Source organism: Gymnoscopelus microlampas (genome assembly GCF_963454915.1).
Source record: "Gymnoscopelus microlampas genome assembly, chromosome: 15".
NCBI classification, from domain to species: Eukaryota; Metazoa; Chordata; class Actinopteri; order Myctophiformes; family Myctophidae; genus Gymnoscopelus; species Gymnoscopelus microlampas.
The window spans coordinates 28115258-28135457 of record NC_139952.1 but is presented as its reverse complement, the minus strand read 5'-3'; the positions used below and the strand labels follow the sequence as shown (position 1 = coordinate 28135457).

The 20200-nt window shown below is 39.6% G+C and overlaps 1 protein-coding gene across 1 annotated transcript; it reads left to right on the top strand.

Moving 5' to 3' along the window:
* Positions 1-2927: 2927 nt before the first annotated feature.
* sacm1la (SAC1 like phosphatidylinositide phosphatase a) lies at positions 2928-18506 on the top strand. The gene is made up of 20 exons (XM_084081483.1): positions 2928-2986; positions 5303-5400; positions 5557-5631; positions 6064-6191; positions 7441-7590; positions 8483-8542; positions 8636-8669; positions 9198-9299; positions 9407-9492; positions 9704-9790; positions 9895-9963; positions 10134-10213; positions 10478-10576; positions 11753-11891; positions 12823-12892; positions 13026-13098; positions 13332-13425; positions 14436-14528; positions 14907-14964; positions 16075-18506. Exons 1-20 carry the CDS (start codon positions 2958-2960, stop codon positions 16209-16211), a joined length of 1761 nt encoding a protein of 586 aa, XP_083937609.1. The 5' UTR covers positions 2928-2957; the 3' UTR covers positions 16212-18506.
* Positions 18507-20200: the final 1694 nt, after the last annotated feature.

Below are 20200 nucleotides of genomic sequence, written 5' to 3'. Positions count from 1 at the left end.
ATTATCCTCCATCTGCGAAGTTTGTTTCATAAAAATCCACCATAGACATGTTTTGAGCTACTTTCTATCAATAACTTCCGTGCAGGTGATTATTTTATAAATGTATAATTTCGAAACAGGCGGTGCAGGACCGTTGAGTGATTTCCAACTTAAAAAATAATCACCTGTACGTAATGTATTGACAGCAAGCAGCTCAACATGTCTATGGTGGATTTTTATTACACAAAATTTGCAGATAGAGGATAATCCAAGCTATCCAGCTGCAATGTTGGCGAGTTTAACGTCGTTTAAGACAATCAGATAGGACTTTTCTGATTGGAGGTATGGGCTGTCAAGGGTTGTTATTTCAACTCTAGATTCCAGATATTGAAAATATGATCTAAAAGTTGTTTGGCTAGGGTAATGTTATGAAGGTGTGTGGTCAGTGCACTGTGAAGTAATCTTCATGGTTTTACTCAGAGACTCTAGTCAATGAATCATCATTCCACATAACAGTACAAAGAACAGGACAATACTTACTAGATAGTGCAAGCAGCATTGGACTATTAGAGTCCTCAACCATACAATCCACACCTAGAATAAAGAAAGAAAACAGCCATGTTTTAGCATGACATGAAATGCTAAACTAGCTTGCGTTGTACTGAGGGTATGCTTCCTCAGTTCAGTGTCATCTTCACATTATTATCAGAGACTCTTTGGAAATGTATAAATCATCATAGAAGCCCAAGGGTAGATTGGATTCACAAAATCTTAAGTACCAACCTGTCCAATATTCTGGGATTTTAGCAAGGCATCCAGCACAGCCAGACTCTCCAAAAAGTCTGAAAAGTACCAAAACATCACATTACAAATCAGACATTGTTCTAGTAGATAACACAGGTGGAATTCACTTGTCTCAGTGCGCTGCGAGTAAACTTCATTAGAATCAGGAACCGTAAACTGAATCATCATAGACAGGTCAGAGATGTCACTACAGGCAACAGTGGCCCCAAGACAATGCTTTCATTTAGCCACTTACCATGAAGGTGGTATAAGGTGGCGTGTCCATGAGACGAGTCACTGAAAGGGAAAATAGCCATTAGAACCATAAATGCCAAGCAATGGTAATGTTGGCTGCAGCAACTCTAGAGCCTATTTTTTATATCTAATCTTGAGTTGCAATACTAACCCTAGACAGCCCATACATCCAAATAGAAAGTCCTATCTGATTGTATTTAACGACTTTAAACTCACCAAAATTGCAGCTGTACAGAAAGCTTGAATTATCCTCCATCTGCTAAGTTTTTTTTCATAAAAAAACACCATAGACATGTTTTGAGCTACTTTCTATCAATAACTTCCTTGCAGGTGATTATTTTATAAATGTATAATTTCGAGGCGGTGCAGGACCGCTGAGTGATTTCCAACTTAAAAAATAATCACCTGTACGTAATGTATTGACAGCAAGCAGCTCAACATGTCTATGGTGGATTTTTATTACACAAAATTTGCAGATAGAGGATAATCCAAGCTATCCAGCTGCAATGTTGGCGAGTTTAACGTCGTTTAAGACAATCAGATAGGACTTTTCTGATTGGAGGTATGGGCTGTCAAGGGTTGTTATTTCAACTCTAGATTCCAGATATTGAAAATATGATCTAAAAGTTGTTTGGCTAAGGTAATGTTATGAAGGTGTGTGGTCAGTGCACTGTGAAGTAATCTTCATGGTTTTACTCAGAGACTCTAGTCAATGAATCATCATTCCACATAACAGTACAAAGAACAGGACAATACTTACTAGATAGTGCAAGCAGCATTGGACTATTAGAGTCCTCAACCATACAATCCACACCTAGAATAAAGAAAGAAAACAGCCATGTTTTAGCATGACATGAAATGCTAAAGTAGCTTGCGTAGTACTGAGGGTATGCTTCCTCAGTTCAGTGTCATCTTCACATTATTATCAGAGACTCTTTGGAAATGTATAAAATCATCATAGAAGCCTACGGGTAGATTGGATTTACGAAATCTTTAAGTACCAACCGGTCCAATCTTCTGGGATTTCCTTAGCAGAGTCTTTCCATGTGCTCAAGTTTCATCACCACGTGTCTTCCATGCTTTGCAGAAGAACTGCAAGTATGTCTTCTGCTCTGCATTGAGATTTTGTTATCTTTAGAAATGAATAAAAACCCTACGTCACGTCGATATAAACCAGTTGAAACTCCACTGTGCCGTTTAATATGCTGTTGGTATACATTATTGAACTCTTGCTGCTCTGCTCTGTATAACGTAATACTCTAACGTTCACCACGTCCTGACCGGAAAGAATGTGCGACAGTGTGCATGCTGCCTTTATATGGTGGGTCCTTCATGGCTTCATGGGTGTTTCACTTAGTGCCTGCCTTTCCATATCGTTAAAATAAAATGTGGATGTTTATATGGTTCTAATGCTTCACCCTGCTTTTACAATTTTACTTGTTAATGTGTTATAATCTGGTAATATTGTGATCCCCTCCGTCAAATAATAAACAAAGTACTCCTACTCTGCATTGCGGGGCTGTGGGTATTATTTATTTACAGTAATATGCTCTCAACTGCCACTGAAAGGGACTGCTTATCAATGCACCAAAGTTTATTGAACTGTTACATATAGAAACGTCATTATTGTAGCAAGTGAGTACGTAATTCGTAATGTATCCATCCGAAAACGGCAGATCTAGTTGTGGGCTTGTAGATCGAAGTATAAATCAGGCGTAACAATGATTTTCGCCACTAGGCGGCGTCGTTTCTCTAATTATATTTTGAGCCAATCCATCGCCACGCCTTCTGTGGTTGCCATGTTGGAGAGTAAAGTTGGATTTAAGCACCATGGTTTTATACATGCACATTGTGGGATGTTACAACCCGGATCTGGCGCGTCCACATCCCACACCATGTATCATTCTTACGTCACCCAGGGTCAGGTACACGAAGTGAAGATGGCGACCGCCTACGAGAGATATAATTTGTAAGTACAGCGAAATTTAGTTGCCATTGCCAGCATATTGGTCTATAGAGTTATATTTAATCCGATCCATGCCGAGCGACGTATTACATTTGCAAACACCGAGGTGTTTTGTGTGATCGCATTGCTGCTGGTGGTCAGATAGTCGGTGTTTCTGACACATCATCCGACTGAAGTTGTCTGTCAGGCTGACAGTTCCAGGCAGACAGATGCCCATCATTGAAGACTGCACCGTTTCATTGGACCATGTACATTGTTTTTTAAGACAAAGCATGATATGATACGGTGGCTGTGAATTTGTGTTATTTGGATGGGGCGACTAGGTAGCATTATGCAATAGCACAGAGGTCTTCAACGTTTTTCAGGCCAAGGACCCCCTAGCTGAGAGAGAGATGAAGCAGGGACCCCTTAATTACTACATAACTACTATAGTATAAAGTATAAAATTGTGTTGCAGATTCATGTTTTTCATAGATAGCTTTCATAGACTTATTTGACAACACTATCATTGTGTAGTGTTGTGTTGGATGTGTTGTGTTGGATACATGTTAATGTGTATTTTCAGACAGTTAACCACTTAAACCCTCAAAACTTGTACTTGGTCTGCTCTTTTTTTCCCTCTACACCAAACCTCTTTGCTGAAAATAGCATATCTACAAGCTCACAGAGGCGTTGTGAGCTTGTAGATCTGCTTTTTCGGCTAATGTTAAAAGGGATGCTAGAGTTGAAGTGGTTAATGTTTAAAAAATGTGGCGGCCCCCCTGTAGTAACTCTGAGGACCCCCGGGGGACCAAGACCCCTGCAATAGCACATTGATAATCTCATATTCTAGCCTTAATCCCCATGGTGCCCCTCCTCAGGTGATTTGGCTTTGTCAGCAAGTGATGTTAACGTGGAGTGACTGGTTATCTAGCTGGGCCTGTTTGGCAGCAGGGTGTGGAGCTCGAATACATGAATGCTGCCAGACCAGCACTTGTCAGATCACACACTTGTACAAACTGTGACACATCACTATGCTATGCTCTGAATCAGGGTTGACACCTTGATTCATTCCTCATTCAAAAGACATGATGTGTTTTAACATGTGTTTCTAATGTCTAAAGTCTGAACTGGCCTCTGGTGTGTGAACTGGTGTGTTAGTTGGACTTATTTAATGTTGTCAGTGCACACTGTTATGTCGTCATGAGTGTGTTTTGAAGGGTTTAGCTTATGGAACCCAACAAAGGACTGTTTTGTGTAGCTCTGGGTTACTTCTTCTCATACATACAACGTCAGTACAAGTATTTCTCTATACTGTCCCATACTACAAACAAGTGTTACAGAGAGAGGACATTTTAAAAGCGCAACTTGTCCATGCAGTGGCTCAATAAAACACAAGATATTGAAGGGTTATTCATTCCACTCAATATTCTACCATGTAAAGAATGCAAAGCTCAGCTTATCTCTTATTCAATGGCTTCTTGCTGCAATGTCCAGATTGCCAGGCATACAAAACTCATAGGATTGTCTTGCCGCAGTAGAGAGCTACATTAAAATGGGCCTCTTATAAGTTTTACACTCTGGCAGTTTAATTAACAATGAGGATTTTGCTGTGTGGTTATATTACCAGGAATTATTGTGATAACGTGTCTGATATCAAGCTGATATGCTATGCTCTGTCTATTCTCAACAAACAGCCACTATGGGACAAGTGTTCAATAAACACCAATAGCTGTACTTACTGACTACTTACTCGTTTTACTGTACGTGACTATCTTTTGACAACGGGAACGTACTTTTGCAACAGTTTCCTCTTTAGGCTTTAGTGTTTTATATACGCGCTGTGCCATAAATTACAGGGTTACTGTCACTGTCATGTGCTCGCTAAGTTTTGTTTTTCCTTCTGAGCCTCATCTGTAGTAGGGTTGCAACAGCTAATCGATTTAATTGATTATAAAAAGAATAGATTATTTAATATTGAAAATAGTAGATCTACAATTTTGTTTTTGTTTTCATGACACCATTGTGCAATGAAGTATAAAGTCATGCTGAAGTGGTTAATCGATTTGTTTATATATAAAAATTAAAAGAAAAATACCAAAAGTGCACTTCTGGATTATTCGATGAATCGAAAAAGTAATCAATAGAATAATCATTAAGAAAATAATCGATGAATGGCTCCAGCCCTAATCTGTAACTTGCTGGTTTTACTATCAAACTGAGAAACAATCAAATTTGAGGTTCAATACAAACAGTTTGACAGTTGGAATGATCACTATTTCTAATTGAACCCTTTTATAAGAAGGTTAGTTGAACATCATGTCCCTCATTCTCTCTCAGGCACACAACCCCAGAGAAGTTCTTCATCGAGGCGTGTGATGAGGGGGCCGACGCTGTCCTGGCCATCGACAGGGTGTCGAGTGAGATGACCCTCACAGGTTGAGAATGCTTGATATTCATGATTGTGGATAAGTTTGCCCTTTGATGGGAATGCTGTTCAAAGACAGCAACACATACAGTAGGCCACTGATTGAAGTGAAACTTATATAGCAGTCATATCATTTATTTTCTTTTGCTGATTTGTTTTTTTGCAGTGAAAAAAGATGTTCCACCCTCAGCTTTCACCAGGCCCATCTGTGGTGTGATGGGAACCATTCGTCTGGTAGCAGGTAGGTACCAAGACACATCATTGGCACGCTGCAGCGCTGTTGTTGCTCTCCTGGTTCAGTTACGTTTTATAACGGATGTCTTTGCAAGCAAAGATGATTTTTGAGCTTTACTAATCCACAACAGGATGGATGGATGGATACTTAATTGATCATGAAGGAAAGAATAAGTTATATTAAACCATTTGATATCAAGAAAATACAATGAATAAAAGATACAATATGTTAGTGCATGGCTTCTATTGGATGTTGCTATTGGCAGGTTTACAGATGTTTGGAGTTTACAACTTTACAGCACAAAAACATATGCATATACTGTATACAGTGTATATATAATGTTTTATTTATTCATTATTTATTGACATTATTACATGTACAGATGACTGCAGGTTTATTACTGAGAGATTTGTTAATTCTACCCTTGCATGCACACAGGAATGTACCTCATTGTCATAACCAAGAAGAGGAATGTGGGCAGCCTCCTTGGCCATGCTGTGTGGAAGGCTGTCGATTTTGACATTATTTCCTATAAGAAGACAGTGCTGCACCTCACAGAGATCCAGGTGACCAATACTAATCTTACCCAAAATTAAAAACAACAACAACTGAATTGCACCAGGGTTTTGGTCACTAAATGCCCATTTAGCCTGAACATAACCTATTGTGTTCCGTCAGGTGGGATGGAACTTTAGGAAGATGTGTGTGGTACTTTGGCAGAAATGGCAGCTTTGAGAGTTACTGTACCTCTTGAGTGAGAGGTGATGCCTTGGCTGTCTGGAATCACACAATGCTATCTAATTTCAGTGCAGCAAGCGGTGTACATTATTAATCAATGCTGCTATTCTAGTAGCGCTAATTGAAATAGCAGCCTTGCCTTGTTGTGACGGTATACTTCACTATTAACCGCCACTACAGAAATTATGGCCATCGTCAGAGATCTGACCTCCTGCTAAACAGTGGACTCACTTAAATAACATCACGAGAAATATAAAGCATATATGGATCTATAAAAATCACCCTGTGCTTTTTGTTCTCCTATTAGTTAATTGTATCTATAGGGGCTTTGAAAGTAGATTGGTTGTATTAACAGTCAGGGAACAAGCTGCTCAACCACCACCTCTGATATTGGTAAAAACAGGAAAGCTAGGTGCTGACGATGCAAGAGTGGAGGCATATCCAGGGGACAGAAGGAGGGAGTGTTGTGTAGTGTAGAGAGTGCTAAGAGAATGCAACTGCACTTACACTAGTAGGCTATGTAATTATATGACGGCGGATGTTATTGACATGGATATGCCGTGGTGAAACTACAATATTCTGAAGATGGACTGCTAAATAGTTGTTTTCTTTCTGGGCTCGTAATCAGATGACAGAGATTTACAGCCAAGTATCCATTAAATGGTCTTGTCTGTGTATCATCTTCTACCTAACAAGCACGAACAGACACACACTCTCACTCTCTCCGTCTCCCCCCCCCCCTTCTCTTTCTCTCACACGCACAGAATCCATCGACACACAGGTATCCAACGCAAGCAGAACCTATTGGAAACAAAAAGTGCATCTCAGCCTCAATACTTGGCTCTGTGCATTCATTCAGTGTCATATCATATAGGTTATCTACATTTTGCCAACCCACTGAAAAATCTTACTTCATACCAGGAATTGAGAGAGATTCGGATGCCTGTAATCACCCGGAGTTGCTGGTCATCGTGATATAAAGCCCAAACATATTAGTTCCCAGGATTCACATCCATAGGAAAGATTAAGCCAACTAATGCCTGATGAGCTAAAAGCCTGTTTTCTGTCCTCCTCTAGACTCAGGAGAATAAGACCTTCCTGTCTATGATTAACAACGTGCTGAATACAGACGGCTTCTACTTCTGCACTGACTATGACCTGACCCACACCCTGCAGAGGCTGGCTAACACCAGCCCTGACTTCCAGGAGATGAGTCTGCTGGAGAGGGTAAGACATGTGTCTCTTGGCCTATTTTGACGTGCAGAATAGAGTTCATGTGGTTAACAGGTCAGATGTGTGACCCTGTCACCCAGGGCCCAATTAGGAAATTATCTGGAATGTAAGTGTGACAAATGTCCTTTTAGCCATTCTATGCTGGGCATGTCATAATAGGCAAACATGCGGCCAAAAACTGGCAAACATTTGCCAAGAATAGCAGATCTACAAGCTTACAATGCGTTGCAATAGATCTGCTTTTTTCATCAACAAGATTGGAAAAAGGAGTGACCAAGTATAGGCCCTGCCCTGAGCGGACCCCAGTCAACGAAGTACATAGGGTTTAAGTAGTTAATGGATGCATACACATGTGCTGTACCAAACAAAGACTTACTTAGTTAGCTTAGTGCTGCATTGCACCACGACAGATTGGGAGGTTTTCATCATCAGAAAAGCCAATAATTCTTGCTCTTTACCTTTACCAGCATTCCTGCTTCTAGCTGCACACCCACACAAACACTGACATAATCTTTAGTAAGACACACTGTAATACTTGGAAGACTTTTTGTCTACAGTCTATTTAGTGTACACTAGTTTAACTGGTTTGACTGGGATCAAGGTACTGCGGAACATTGGACATGAAGATTATTAACTACTTAAACCCTGTATACTTTGTTGACTGGAGTCCACCAGGGGTCTATCCTTGGCCCCCTCCATTTTCCCTCTACACCAAATCTGTTCACAAATAAATGTTTTGGCTGATTTTGACATGCCCAGAATAGAGACAGTAGAGTTCATGTGATTAACAGGTCAAATGGCTAGTTATGCATCATTTATAATGGTTCTACTTCAGTGCATCATGGGTAAATATGCCTATGCCTAACCATGATTCTTCTACTTTCAGGCAGATCAGAGGTTTGTGTGGAACGGGAACCTCCTGAGAGAGTTGGCTGCACAGCCAGAGGTGACTGATACACCATCACTGTTGTCTTTCAGACATACGGTAGCTTTGTTTTATCTCTGATATTAACTGCGTCTTCCTTATCGTTGTTCACAGCTTCACCGATTTGCACTTCCCGTTGTCCATGGCTGTATCCTTTCGACTCAGTGTCTGGTTCTTGTCTAGATCTTTACGCCGTGGCTCTGTAGGAGGCAGAGCCGATTATTGTATAAGGCTTCATTTATACATGTTTGCCTTCCTGTGTCATGCACCGAAAATAGCATGCTCAAAACACGTCGCAGTTCGGCGCGTTGTGAGCTTGTAGATCGACTCTTTTCAGTGCATAACACCAGTGCACAGTCGAGTATAACGGGACTTGTGTGTGTGTGTGTGTGTGTGTGTGTGTGTGTGTGTGTTTGTCCAGAGCTAATGTTGCAATCCGCTAGAGGAATCTGTGCCACATGTCTTGTCCACACTTCAAGTTGTGCAATAAGTACCTTCATGCATTTTCTACCACAAATGTTTTATATATATTTTTTATATTTAACTTTCATTTTATAATGGAAGTCAATAGGGCTCTGATCAGGCTGAAACCTTGCCCAAATTGGAGTCATACGTCATAGACTGGTACTCTGGAGGATTCACCCCATAGGGATTGTCCTTGACTTTTACGGTCCAGTCATTGTGATGAAACCATGCCGGATCAATGGAAAGATCTTTGAATGGATCCTTATATCCAGGAGGAGCTGTTTCCGAGCCGGAGTCCGTTACTATGTCAGAGGTAACGGAACACTACAGACACATCAATTGCCATTAGTGGTTTTCTGATATCATTGGATAATGGCTATGGGAAGAAGTTAATCCCCTTGCTAACTGTGTTTTCTATAGGCATTGATTCAGAAGGTCATGCTGCTAATTTTGTGGAGACTGAGCAGATTGTTCTGTATGAAGGAGCCCGGGCTTCATTTGTACAGGCAAGTGTTAAGTCTAATTTATTTACTCCGTAGCAGGTTCAGTGTCACTTGCCAAAAAGAACAGATGTACGAGCATCTGTTCTTCTAGGCAAGAGACACAGTTGCGCGATGAGAAAATGAATTCATCTTCAGAGCTGTGCAGTGCAATAATTTCACTGTATTATAAAGCTAATGTTCAGAAATTTCTAATGGTTTTGTTTTTCGCTAACAGACGCGAGGCTCCATGCCCTTTTTCTGGTCTCAGAGGCCCAACCTCAAATACAAACCTAAACCTCTAATCAGCTCAACCACCAACCATGTAAGTTCAAGCATATTTTTATATCGGCTCCTCACTATTCAACGAAACACACTGGTGAGCCTTAAATTGTGACGGTAACAATGTCTTTTGAAAATAATTTCTAGATGGATGGTTTCCAAAGGCATTTTGACTCTCAGCTGCTTATCTATGGGAAGCAAACCATTCTGAATCTGGTAAGTTCTACTATTTAAAGCCTGATTTTTACTCATATGATGTCATATGATTTTGTGCGGCGAAAACAGCCGATCTAGCTTGTAGATCAGCTTGTGTGCCTTGTTTGTATTGGCATTGAAATAAACCATGGAAAATATCAAATGGGATAATTATTTTATACTGTATGCAGGTGAACCAGAAGGGTTCAGAAAAGCCACTAGAGGAGGCCTTTGCTAAGATGGTAAATGGAATGGCTAATGGAATGCTCCAGTAAGTCGACAACCCCACTTTCATATTATTTCAATAGTACTAGTGGCATCAGTTTTTTTATTGACCAATTCATTTTAATTAGCATTTTAATGACCATTTTGATAATACTTGCTTGCATACCAGGTCTATAATGCATTACTATCAAAAATTATGAGGCATTACAATCTGCTTATAACACTGTATAATTACAGTCATAAGCATTCATACATACTTATAATGCAATCATAACACGTTATACCTTTACCTCTATCTTACTCTTTGTAGTTATATAGCGTTTGACTTCCACAAAGAGTGCAGTCGGATGAGATGGGATCGCCTCCAGATCTTGGTGGATGCTGTAGCTGAGGCGCAAGATGAATACAGGTAATTCATACAACAGCTAGCCTCCCAATCAATCCATCCATCAATCAATCAAACTGTATTTATATAGCACATTTTGTTTGTTGAAGTGCAATATAATTTGCTTCACATAAAGTGAATGTGCGCTGTTGCAAAGTGCATGCATTTCTTATGTGTGGTATTCACTGCTTGAATTGTCTTCTTTGTTCGACATTATAACATTTAAAGTTGTGCTTTTGAATCCTGGGAATCCTGAATCCTTAAGCAATTTCAATAGTATTCACCATCATTTTGTATTTTATTACCTTATTTTACTGTCATTCTTTAGTCTAAATGTAACATATATCAAGTTAAAGGACCACTTCACCGATTTTCAACTTATCTTCATATCATTGGTAATGATAATGCTCATTATAACATGGTACCTTTTTGTCTACTTACTGTGTCTAAGGCCCTGTTTCGACGACAACACTCTAGAGAAAACGGCATAATAAAATATCAGATATTCCGTTTCGACGGAAACAGCATTTTCGTTAGGAACCCAATGGGGTTACACATCTGTATACTCCTAATCTCTCAAGAACAGATTCCGACCTGCGGTGGAATCTGTCGGAGCGGTTCGTCCTAACCAGTGCGCATTGGCTAAAAGTGGGCGTGCCTTCAGATCAGGAAGTGGGCCGCGCTTTACCCAATCAAATGTAGTGGGCGGGATTCACGTGTCCATCCACCATGATCCACCCTCCCCCCCTCGAAACTAGCCGAAACTAATTTAACAATAGCGTCCTCGGAGCGGACAAAACCACGGAAAGATATTCACATTTTAAATTACTCTTTCATCATAGAAACAAGTGGGCTTATAACCAAAACCATCCATGTTCTCTGGGAGAAGTGGTGTTAGTGTTCCGTGTAGAAATATTGTTAGTGGGAATGAAAACATGGTCGCACCAACCGGAAGTGATGCGCTATAGGCAGACATGAAACCGGTGTTTCCCTGCGCTCTAGTCTAACATTATACTCCTGCCAGACTCCACAGAATATCAGAAAAGCAGAGGTCGCTGTTTTTCATTTTCTGTGGGGTCTGGCTACGCGAGACTAGTATACTCCAAATGGACCCAAAATGGTCCATTTGGTTTAGCCTATTTCCCAGTATGATGGATAGGCTAAAGTGTGTGCATTCACAGCATCTCTGTCTATCTGCAGCTACTTCATGGTGAACGCAGTGGGAACGACTGTCACCCAGCAGAAGGGAACGTTCCGCAGTAACTGCATGGACTGCCTGGACAGAACCAATGTGATCCAGAGCCTGCTGGCCCGCCGCTCACTCCAGTCCCAACTACAGGTGAAATACACAGAGAGGTTGTGCTGTAATGTCATCTATCATTTTGTCAGTTTGTCGAATTGTAATGACCAGAACACCATGAACTTTACTACAGTATGCACCTTCACGCTTCTAAGAGGAAGAAACCTCTCAATTTTGGTAACCTCATGACCTTTCCTTTTGCACCACTATCAAGCCAAACTTTCCAGTGAGCAACCTGGTGAGATTAATAGTCCTTGCTGGAGGTCTGCACTCTACTTGTTTTTCATGGAGTGACTCTGTAGGGTTCCGAGCTGTCTAGATTAAGATGGTCTGTGTCTGTAAATCCAGGGTTAATCTCACAAACTACTAGACGGTCGATAAGCGCATATTATTACCTTTTTAGAACTTTAATGTTATTCTGGAAGTTATAGTGAAGGTCGGAATGGTCTGAATCTTTGAATCCCAAATATAGAGCTGACTGTCATCATAGTACTGTAGGGATGCAACAGTTAACCGAATAATCGATTTAATCAATAGTCGATAATTTAATAAAATAATCAATTAATAATCAATCCCTAATTTGGACAACTCATTGGTCAGAAATGTCCAAAAACTTTAAAAAATTGTGAAAATAGCAGATCTACAAGCTCACAAGTTTAGAGCATGTGGATCTGCTGTTGTCACTATTTGTGCACGATACCGTTGTGCGACAAATAATAAAATAGGGCTTAAGTCGCTAATCGATTTGTTGATTTATAAAATAAAAAAAATGTTAAAACCTAGATTCATAAAATAAAAACATATTTAAAAAACCTAGATTAATAGAAAAAGTAATTGTTAGAATAATCTCTAAGAAAATAATCGATAGTTGCAGCCCTATAGTACTAGTAAATCTTGCAGTTATATTATACCCTGGGTGTTTATATACAGTATTTACACTTCACTCTGATTGTTTTATAAATGTCCACAGAGGATGGGGGTTCTGAATGTGGGCCAGCGAATTGAAGAACAGGCCGACTTTGAGAAAATCTATAAAAATGGTAAGAAGCTAACAAGCCAATTGTTAGGTATTTAGCATGATTTGGACAGTGAGTAGTTCTACTATGAAAACCAAACATAGCCTTTCTTACCCCCTCACTGTTTTCTGTGTGCGTGTGTGCTCTCTCTAACTAGCATGGGCTGACAATGCTAATGCATGCGCTGTACAGTATGCAGGAACTGGAGCCTTGAAAACAGACTTCACAAGGTACAGAAATGCATCACCACAACACACATGCAGTCAGACAAATCATTTGTACCAAGCCTAATTGTGATGAAGGCGTCTACGCTTTCTAAAAAACAGTTATTTACAGCGACTGTCACTGATGTAGTAAGAAGTATAAATGATCTCTTAGTTTCTAGCATATTTTTGCCAGCAGGCAGGTTTCTTTGATGATACATTTAGTTTTGTGGAGGCTGATCTGATGTCTCATCCATTAGGACAGGGAAGAGGACTCAATGGGGTCTCGTAATGGACGGCTGGAACTCCATGATCCGCTACTACAAGAACAACTTCTCCGATGGCTTCAGACAAGTACGTGAACCGCTTTCACACACGCAGTAGAACATTGTTTGGCCTCACTTGTAAAGGCGTCATTTTATTAAGACATCTCCAGAAATCATTGTCAAGAGCTAATAACACATACGTGAGATTAATTTAAACGCAGCATTTCGTTTTGCGGTCTAAACAAAGAGGAGAAGTGTAATGAACACTTTGCACATTTTTTTATTCAACAGGTACTGTTGGAATCATTAATAATTCTCCAGATACAGTACTGTTTAGAGCTCCAATTTCACTTCGATCATCACAAAGACACCGCTCATTTGTGCGCTTGAAAAGCAGCGAACTGCTATATTGAGATTTATGTCCAGGAAGTTGCAGATGTTCCAGTTTGTGCCTGCAAGATTGATCATTTCAGATCATTTATGATTTTGGTACACATTTTGCACAAGCTGCTGACTTCATCCAAGGTTGAGAAATAAACCCGGTAATAAATCTGTGATGGTATGGTATTTCTGCAAACAATAAACACATTTCATCACGAGATGTATTCCACTCAGAGGATAAGATGTGAAAGTGTAAACACTGGGTGAAAAAATGGGTTACAAAATCGTGGGATAAAAAAAGGGGGGAAAAAAGTGTAATTAAATGCTCATTTCATACCTGGTTCTAAAAGTAAAACAAAGTTACAAAAAACAACATAATTACACCATTCATTAAAAAATACCAACACAATTTTTATATTTTAAAAGAAAATCCTATCCAGTTAAATGTACAGCAATCTCCAAATCTTTACTTTCTTTCTAAACTGGATTGTATTTAGACTTTGTTGGAGATATAGTGGTAAATTATTCCGTAGTCTAATGCTTACAGTAATTTATATACTTGGGAGTATAATAGCAGTAAAATAGCAAATCTACAAGCTCCCAACGTGTCGCATCACAAGCTTGTAGATTGGTTATTTCGGTTTGTTGTTAATGCAATACAATGTTTAAGGAAAATAAATTCTTGCCATGGTAAGCTGACTTTGTCATTTCTTCTAGGATTCCATTGACCTGTTTCTGGGTAACTATGCTTTAGATGAAACCGACGGACCTACTCCACTACGTGTGCAGAAGGACTGGAAGTTCCTGGCGGTCAGTATTCAGTATTTACATGTAGGGCTGCAACTATCGATTATTTTCTTAGTTATTATTCTAACTATTACTATTTTTTTGAGAGTCTTTGAAATGTAAAATTTATTTTTTTGTGTATGTCACACAATCAGCTTGTAGCTATTTTCACTATTTTTTAATACTTTTGGAAAACATTTATTTTATAATTTATTAAATCGATTAGTTTGATTAACTGTTGCACCACTATTTACATTGGTAGTGTTACTGTGATATTGAGAGACAGGCCTGAAACTGTGAAGCCTCATTTATTTTTGGCGGGTGAACCTGTTGACAAATGACAAATTATGAATTAGACTTAATTGTACGTCTCTGATCATTTTGATATTTTCCCCCATGCAGCTGCCAGCTATTATGGTGGTGGCCTTTTCCATGTGTGTCATCTGCCTTCTCATGGCTGGTAAGATGTCATCTTCTGTGTCCCTGAATCTTAACTCAAGTACTTTAGGGTGAAATGATGAATCGATCGACCGAAAATCTATTCAATTTTTAACTTTTAGTCATCAAATGACCTGTTCAGTGTAGTGGTGTATAGTGTGAAATGTCTAATACCTGCTATGTACAACTAACTGCTTGTCTTTGTTCCATATTATGAAATTAAACATTACGTTTTTGATTACTGGGTAAACATTTTATACAACATTTTAAGATGTCTGTTTGGGGGTTCAGTTCCCGGCGGTAGTGCCTCCGGCTGGCTCCAATAAACCTAATAGTCAGTGTTCACGGGTGAGAAGCCAAGCGAGTGATCATGTCCTTGTCACTTCACTAGCCAATTAATCTGTAGATTATATTTTAAATTATGCAATTGGGGCGCCTGTTCAGCAAGGATCGGATCGGGGAAATGCCATGATCCTCTGAATGCATTAACGCTCTCCTGGTCAGACTCCATGTATATTAGGAGGCAAAATAAATGTCTGTTTGCGTTCAGCTAATATGTGATGAGTATTTACCAGTTGGTAACTTTTTACCTAATTTTACGTAATAGAACAGGATGCAGGCACTCAAAGAACAATATTCTTACTCCAGCAGGCTTATATTTAAAAGGACGTTGTGAATTATTTATGTGTGTGTGTGTGTGTGTGTGTGTGTGTGTGTGTGTGTGTGTGTGTGTGTGTGTGTGTGTGTGTGTGTGTGTGTGTGTGTGTGTGTGTGTGTGCGTGCGTGTGTGTGAGCGTGTGTGTGAGCGTGTGTGTGAGCGTGTGTGTGTGCGTGCGCGTGTGTGTGTGTGTCGAATATCTTGAGAACCATGCATCCAATGGACTTCACAATTGGTGGTTGTACTGCTAAGGACCCAAGATGCAGTGTTGAGTGTGAAGTCGATCAGATGAGTGGTTCTCGAAATGCAACCACGCCCTGAACTGGCATAATGGTCTAAAATGTATCTAATAGATTCATAGAAAGAATTATCAACAGATTAATTGGTTCTGAAAATAATTGTTAGTAGCAGGCTGCTCCTGCGAGTGTGAGTGTGTTATGCTGTCTTGGACACTGATGTTTGTCTCTCTGCCAGGCGACACCTGGACAGAAACCCTGGCGTACATCCTGTTCTGGGGCATCGCGGGTGCAGTCACAGCTGCCATCATCATGTTTAACGGCCGGGACTTTGTGGACGCCCCCAAGCTGGTCCAGAAGGAGAAGATGGATTGAGCTTGTGCAGCCATGCTCGTCTGAGGAACCGCTCTCGGACCAGGCAGACTCGTATACCTCCATTCTGCTCTTCCTCCCTGCCTGCTGCAGGCCTGGACTCTTTACTGATTTTGTTCGATTTTCTAATCTGCAACGGTTCTTTTCTTCCTTAATGCAAGAGATACATACCATCTCCTCAGAACACTTCTCCCACTGTACTGGAGTCAGCCCTCCATCACATGGTCCACATTTTACTTCTTCAGTTCCTCGTCTTCATGTACATTTTATGGACCTTATCTCAATAGGGGTGTTTGTTTGTGTGGTGGTGGAGAAGGTTTCCAGCAATCTATGTTGCCGGTGTTCAGCCACTAGAGGGCACAATTTAATTACAGTGGGTCTTTGATAGCACTTTAGTGACTGCTTCAGCATTTGTGGGATTCCACAGTTGTGCACTTTAGTGCATTACTGCTAATTACTTAAGATATGTGTTTACTATTGTTTGAAGTAAGATATGAAGCATATTTTAAGAGTGATTTCCTAGGCACTGGCTAGATTCTGGTCCATATTGAAAGTTGAAACTTCTTAAAGATTTTTCACTGAAGTACAAATACGTAAAGGTAATAGGGCCATAGATATCGACATTTAAAGGGGTCTCTTACTTTGATGTGCACATACTAAAACACATAAGAGCTTTCCTGAAATGGCTGGGAAAGCAATCTATATGCACATGAACAAGTTTTCATCTTGAATGTAACAAGCCTTACAGAACTTCTAATTAAATTAGTCCAAATGTATGTCTAATCTAATCTAATCTCGGCTCATGTAGAGGCAAATGTCTTCCTATTAACCTCATCACGGAAAGTATCTATGATGGCTATCTTTTTGTAAGGGCTTATGGTAGTTTCTTGGTGTCTCTGTTTAGCACTTTTAGAAACCATTAAATGAGTTTCCTGCATACAGTACTGTATGTGATGCCGGTTGGTGATGAGAGCTTTACATTTACATTTGATTCGCCATGGACCAGTTGTGTCCTTGATGATGGTATTCTTTCTGCGCTATGAACCAGTGGTTCTCAAAGTGGAGTGCAGGGTTCAAAATGGACTCTTAACAGGTCTGTAACTCTGAGAGTGTACACATGGATGTGTTCACTCTCAGAGTTGTGGGGGTCCTTGAAATTAACAGGTTTGAGAACCACTGCCATGAACCATCGTTCTGTCTCTTAATGGCATTCCTCCACTGTCATTAACCTTTTCCTCACTGTCATTGGGATTGGTCCATGAATCCATATTCATTTAGTTATACATTTGGATCACTGTGTTAATGCCCCCCACCCCACCTCCCCCTATGGAGAGGGCACGCCATTTGAATCACACACATTATCATCATTGGGGTGTTAAATGACATCGGTTCTTGCACTGAGGTTGATTTAAAATGTAGTGTTTTCAGGTGATTTGTTTCTTTGCCTTTTCATCTGTTTTTTTTTATTTCACATTCCATTGCTTTCAGATGTCATGTTCTTGGGTATCAATTTAGTCTTAGATGATTAGTGAACTTTCAATAACATTATGGAACCATGTTTATCTAATGGTACTGACACCAAACTAGTTTTTCAAACATGTGATCGAATCCATGATGACCAACTTAATCTGAAGTACTGTGCAGCCGATATCTTTGTGTAACTTTGGTTTGTACATTGTGCACTTAAATGAACTGTGTGAATATGTAATTTTACTTATGATTACAGTAATTGATGGAAAGGAGTGATTGTATAATCTGAAAAGCAATGGGAAAAATAATGCACTGTGCATCAAGAGCGCCGTATTAGTTTTACTTAGAATCTCTTTGACTTTATTGTTTGAACATTGTACTCATTCTAACAAAGTGGATTGGGTCAGTTTGAGGAAGGAAGCAGTTAGGCCCTCAGGAAGTTACATTACTGTATGTGTGTGGCCATCGCTGAAGCACAGGTAATGGGGTAAAACCACTCGATGAGTTTAGCGGACAAGCACTAACATTGATTAACAACACAGCCTGAAGTTTGGAGAATTGTATAATTTAATTCAGATGTAATCCGTATATCTACAGATCTTAGTTTTGTTGACATGTTACAGAGCGGCATAATGGATAAGATTTATTAGTTATACAATTACCTTCTACAATTCTTGATCCAGGTATTTGGGAGCATTATCAAAATTGATTTGTTTGCTGTGGAATGAGTGAATTGAATTGTTTCTCTTCAGCACACACAGCTCTCTGATTCCTTGAGATAATTTTATTCAGTGCATTCTTTGATTGTCAATAAACTTGAATGAACATAATTTAATAGAAATGTCTTTTGTACGTTTAAGGTGGGTAGGACAGCTGAGAAAGGAGACGGATTCAACGTTCGAGGGTGTTATTGTCGCACAAAACAGCTGGTAGTCAATTGATTCCGATTGAAATTTCAGAAAAGAATTCAAATAACCCAGTCCGCCTGACTGACTGCATAGAGCCAGTGACCCTGAGCCTGCCATTAGGCTCTGGCACCTTGGGGAGCAGTAGTCAGGCCCTGACAATAAGTGGCCAGTCTTGGAATACATTTCTTACCAAGAAGGTTCTTCACCAATGTGTCTTTTGAGACACCTTTTTTTCAGCTGTCTCATGTGGAATAGGCCTTGCCTGGCTTTCTTAGCCACAGCATCAGTTTGCCTATTGTTGTTATTGTATTGTGTGTTATGTTAGTATTATATTTACATTTAAAATAGAATATTTACTATGGACATCTAAGACTTTTGTACAATTAACTAATTTAGACAATGAGGCATTAAAGTCAGCAGCTTATTGCATCAGTAGCCAGTTGAGTCAGTATTGACATCAGGTGCTCAGCTCAGTTGAGAGCTGACAGCCAACAGAGCAACTTTGACAGCCATGTCTTTGTTGGACTTTCTGTGAAGTAAAAGGTTTAACCCTTTTGTCAAGCTTATGCTTTTGTGGGCTTATTTGGAAAATCATATTTGGAACATTACAAATATAATAAGTGTATAATTACACTACAAAAGGTATTTCATTGGTTACATTAAATATAGGCCTATTTAAAACGGTAAAAAGGACTGTTTATATCTATGGCAGAGCAGGTAAAAGAATGCAGAGTTCTGAGGAACATTAAAAAGTGTATTAATCACATACATTAAAAAAGCATATTAGACAACCCAAACACATATAAACATATAGTAATTTAATTGCCTATTATCACATAAATATCATACCTGATTGTTTGACAACACCGACGCTGTCCGAGGTGCTGATCTATGTCGTCAGAGTGCTGGCTAGCCCTGTGGAAACGCTCACCTGTGGTCAAAGAGCAAAACTCCACAGTATATATTTTGATGCCAATATCTTTGTAACTTTTAAGACGTTTTGAATGCAGGACTGGTATGAACATAAAAAAATAATAACAAATAAGCACATTTCAGAAATGAACAAACCCTGCAGATTTGTTTAATGTATATCAGTAATGTCTAACACCATTAAGAAGATAAAACATATTTTGAAATGTATACAGTTCAAGAACTACAGTAGCCTAAACGTCTGTTGCATTGTATTTGTATGCAGTAATCCTGGGGAAATGATTGGTTATTTTAGTCCATGAGTTTTATAACGGGCTGTATGATAAAGTGTTCAGTTGTACATGAATGTGTATATTATATTTTTGTTTGGTTAGTTCTCTTGTACTCGATAATTTTGCAGATTCCTGGATGTATCTACTGTACAATGCATAGTGGAATGTTATAATTCTTGCAAAAAAGCTGAATGCGAGCTTCGCGTAATATTTGTACTGCATAGCTAATATAAATGGAACGACTTGCATCGTTCCTGACATGCATGGGCCGGCGCCCAAAGGCCCTGTCTTATGTTCATAATTTTAATTAGTGAAACACCTCACTAATTACAGAGATCTGCTGTTGTTAGTTTGGACTCTCTCCTGTGACCAAACCGGTGTGGTTAAACCTGTCAGGATCAACCTCCACCAG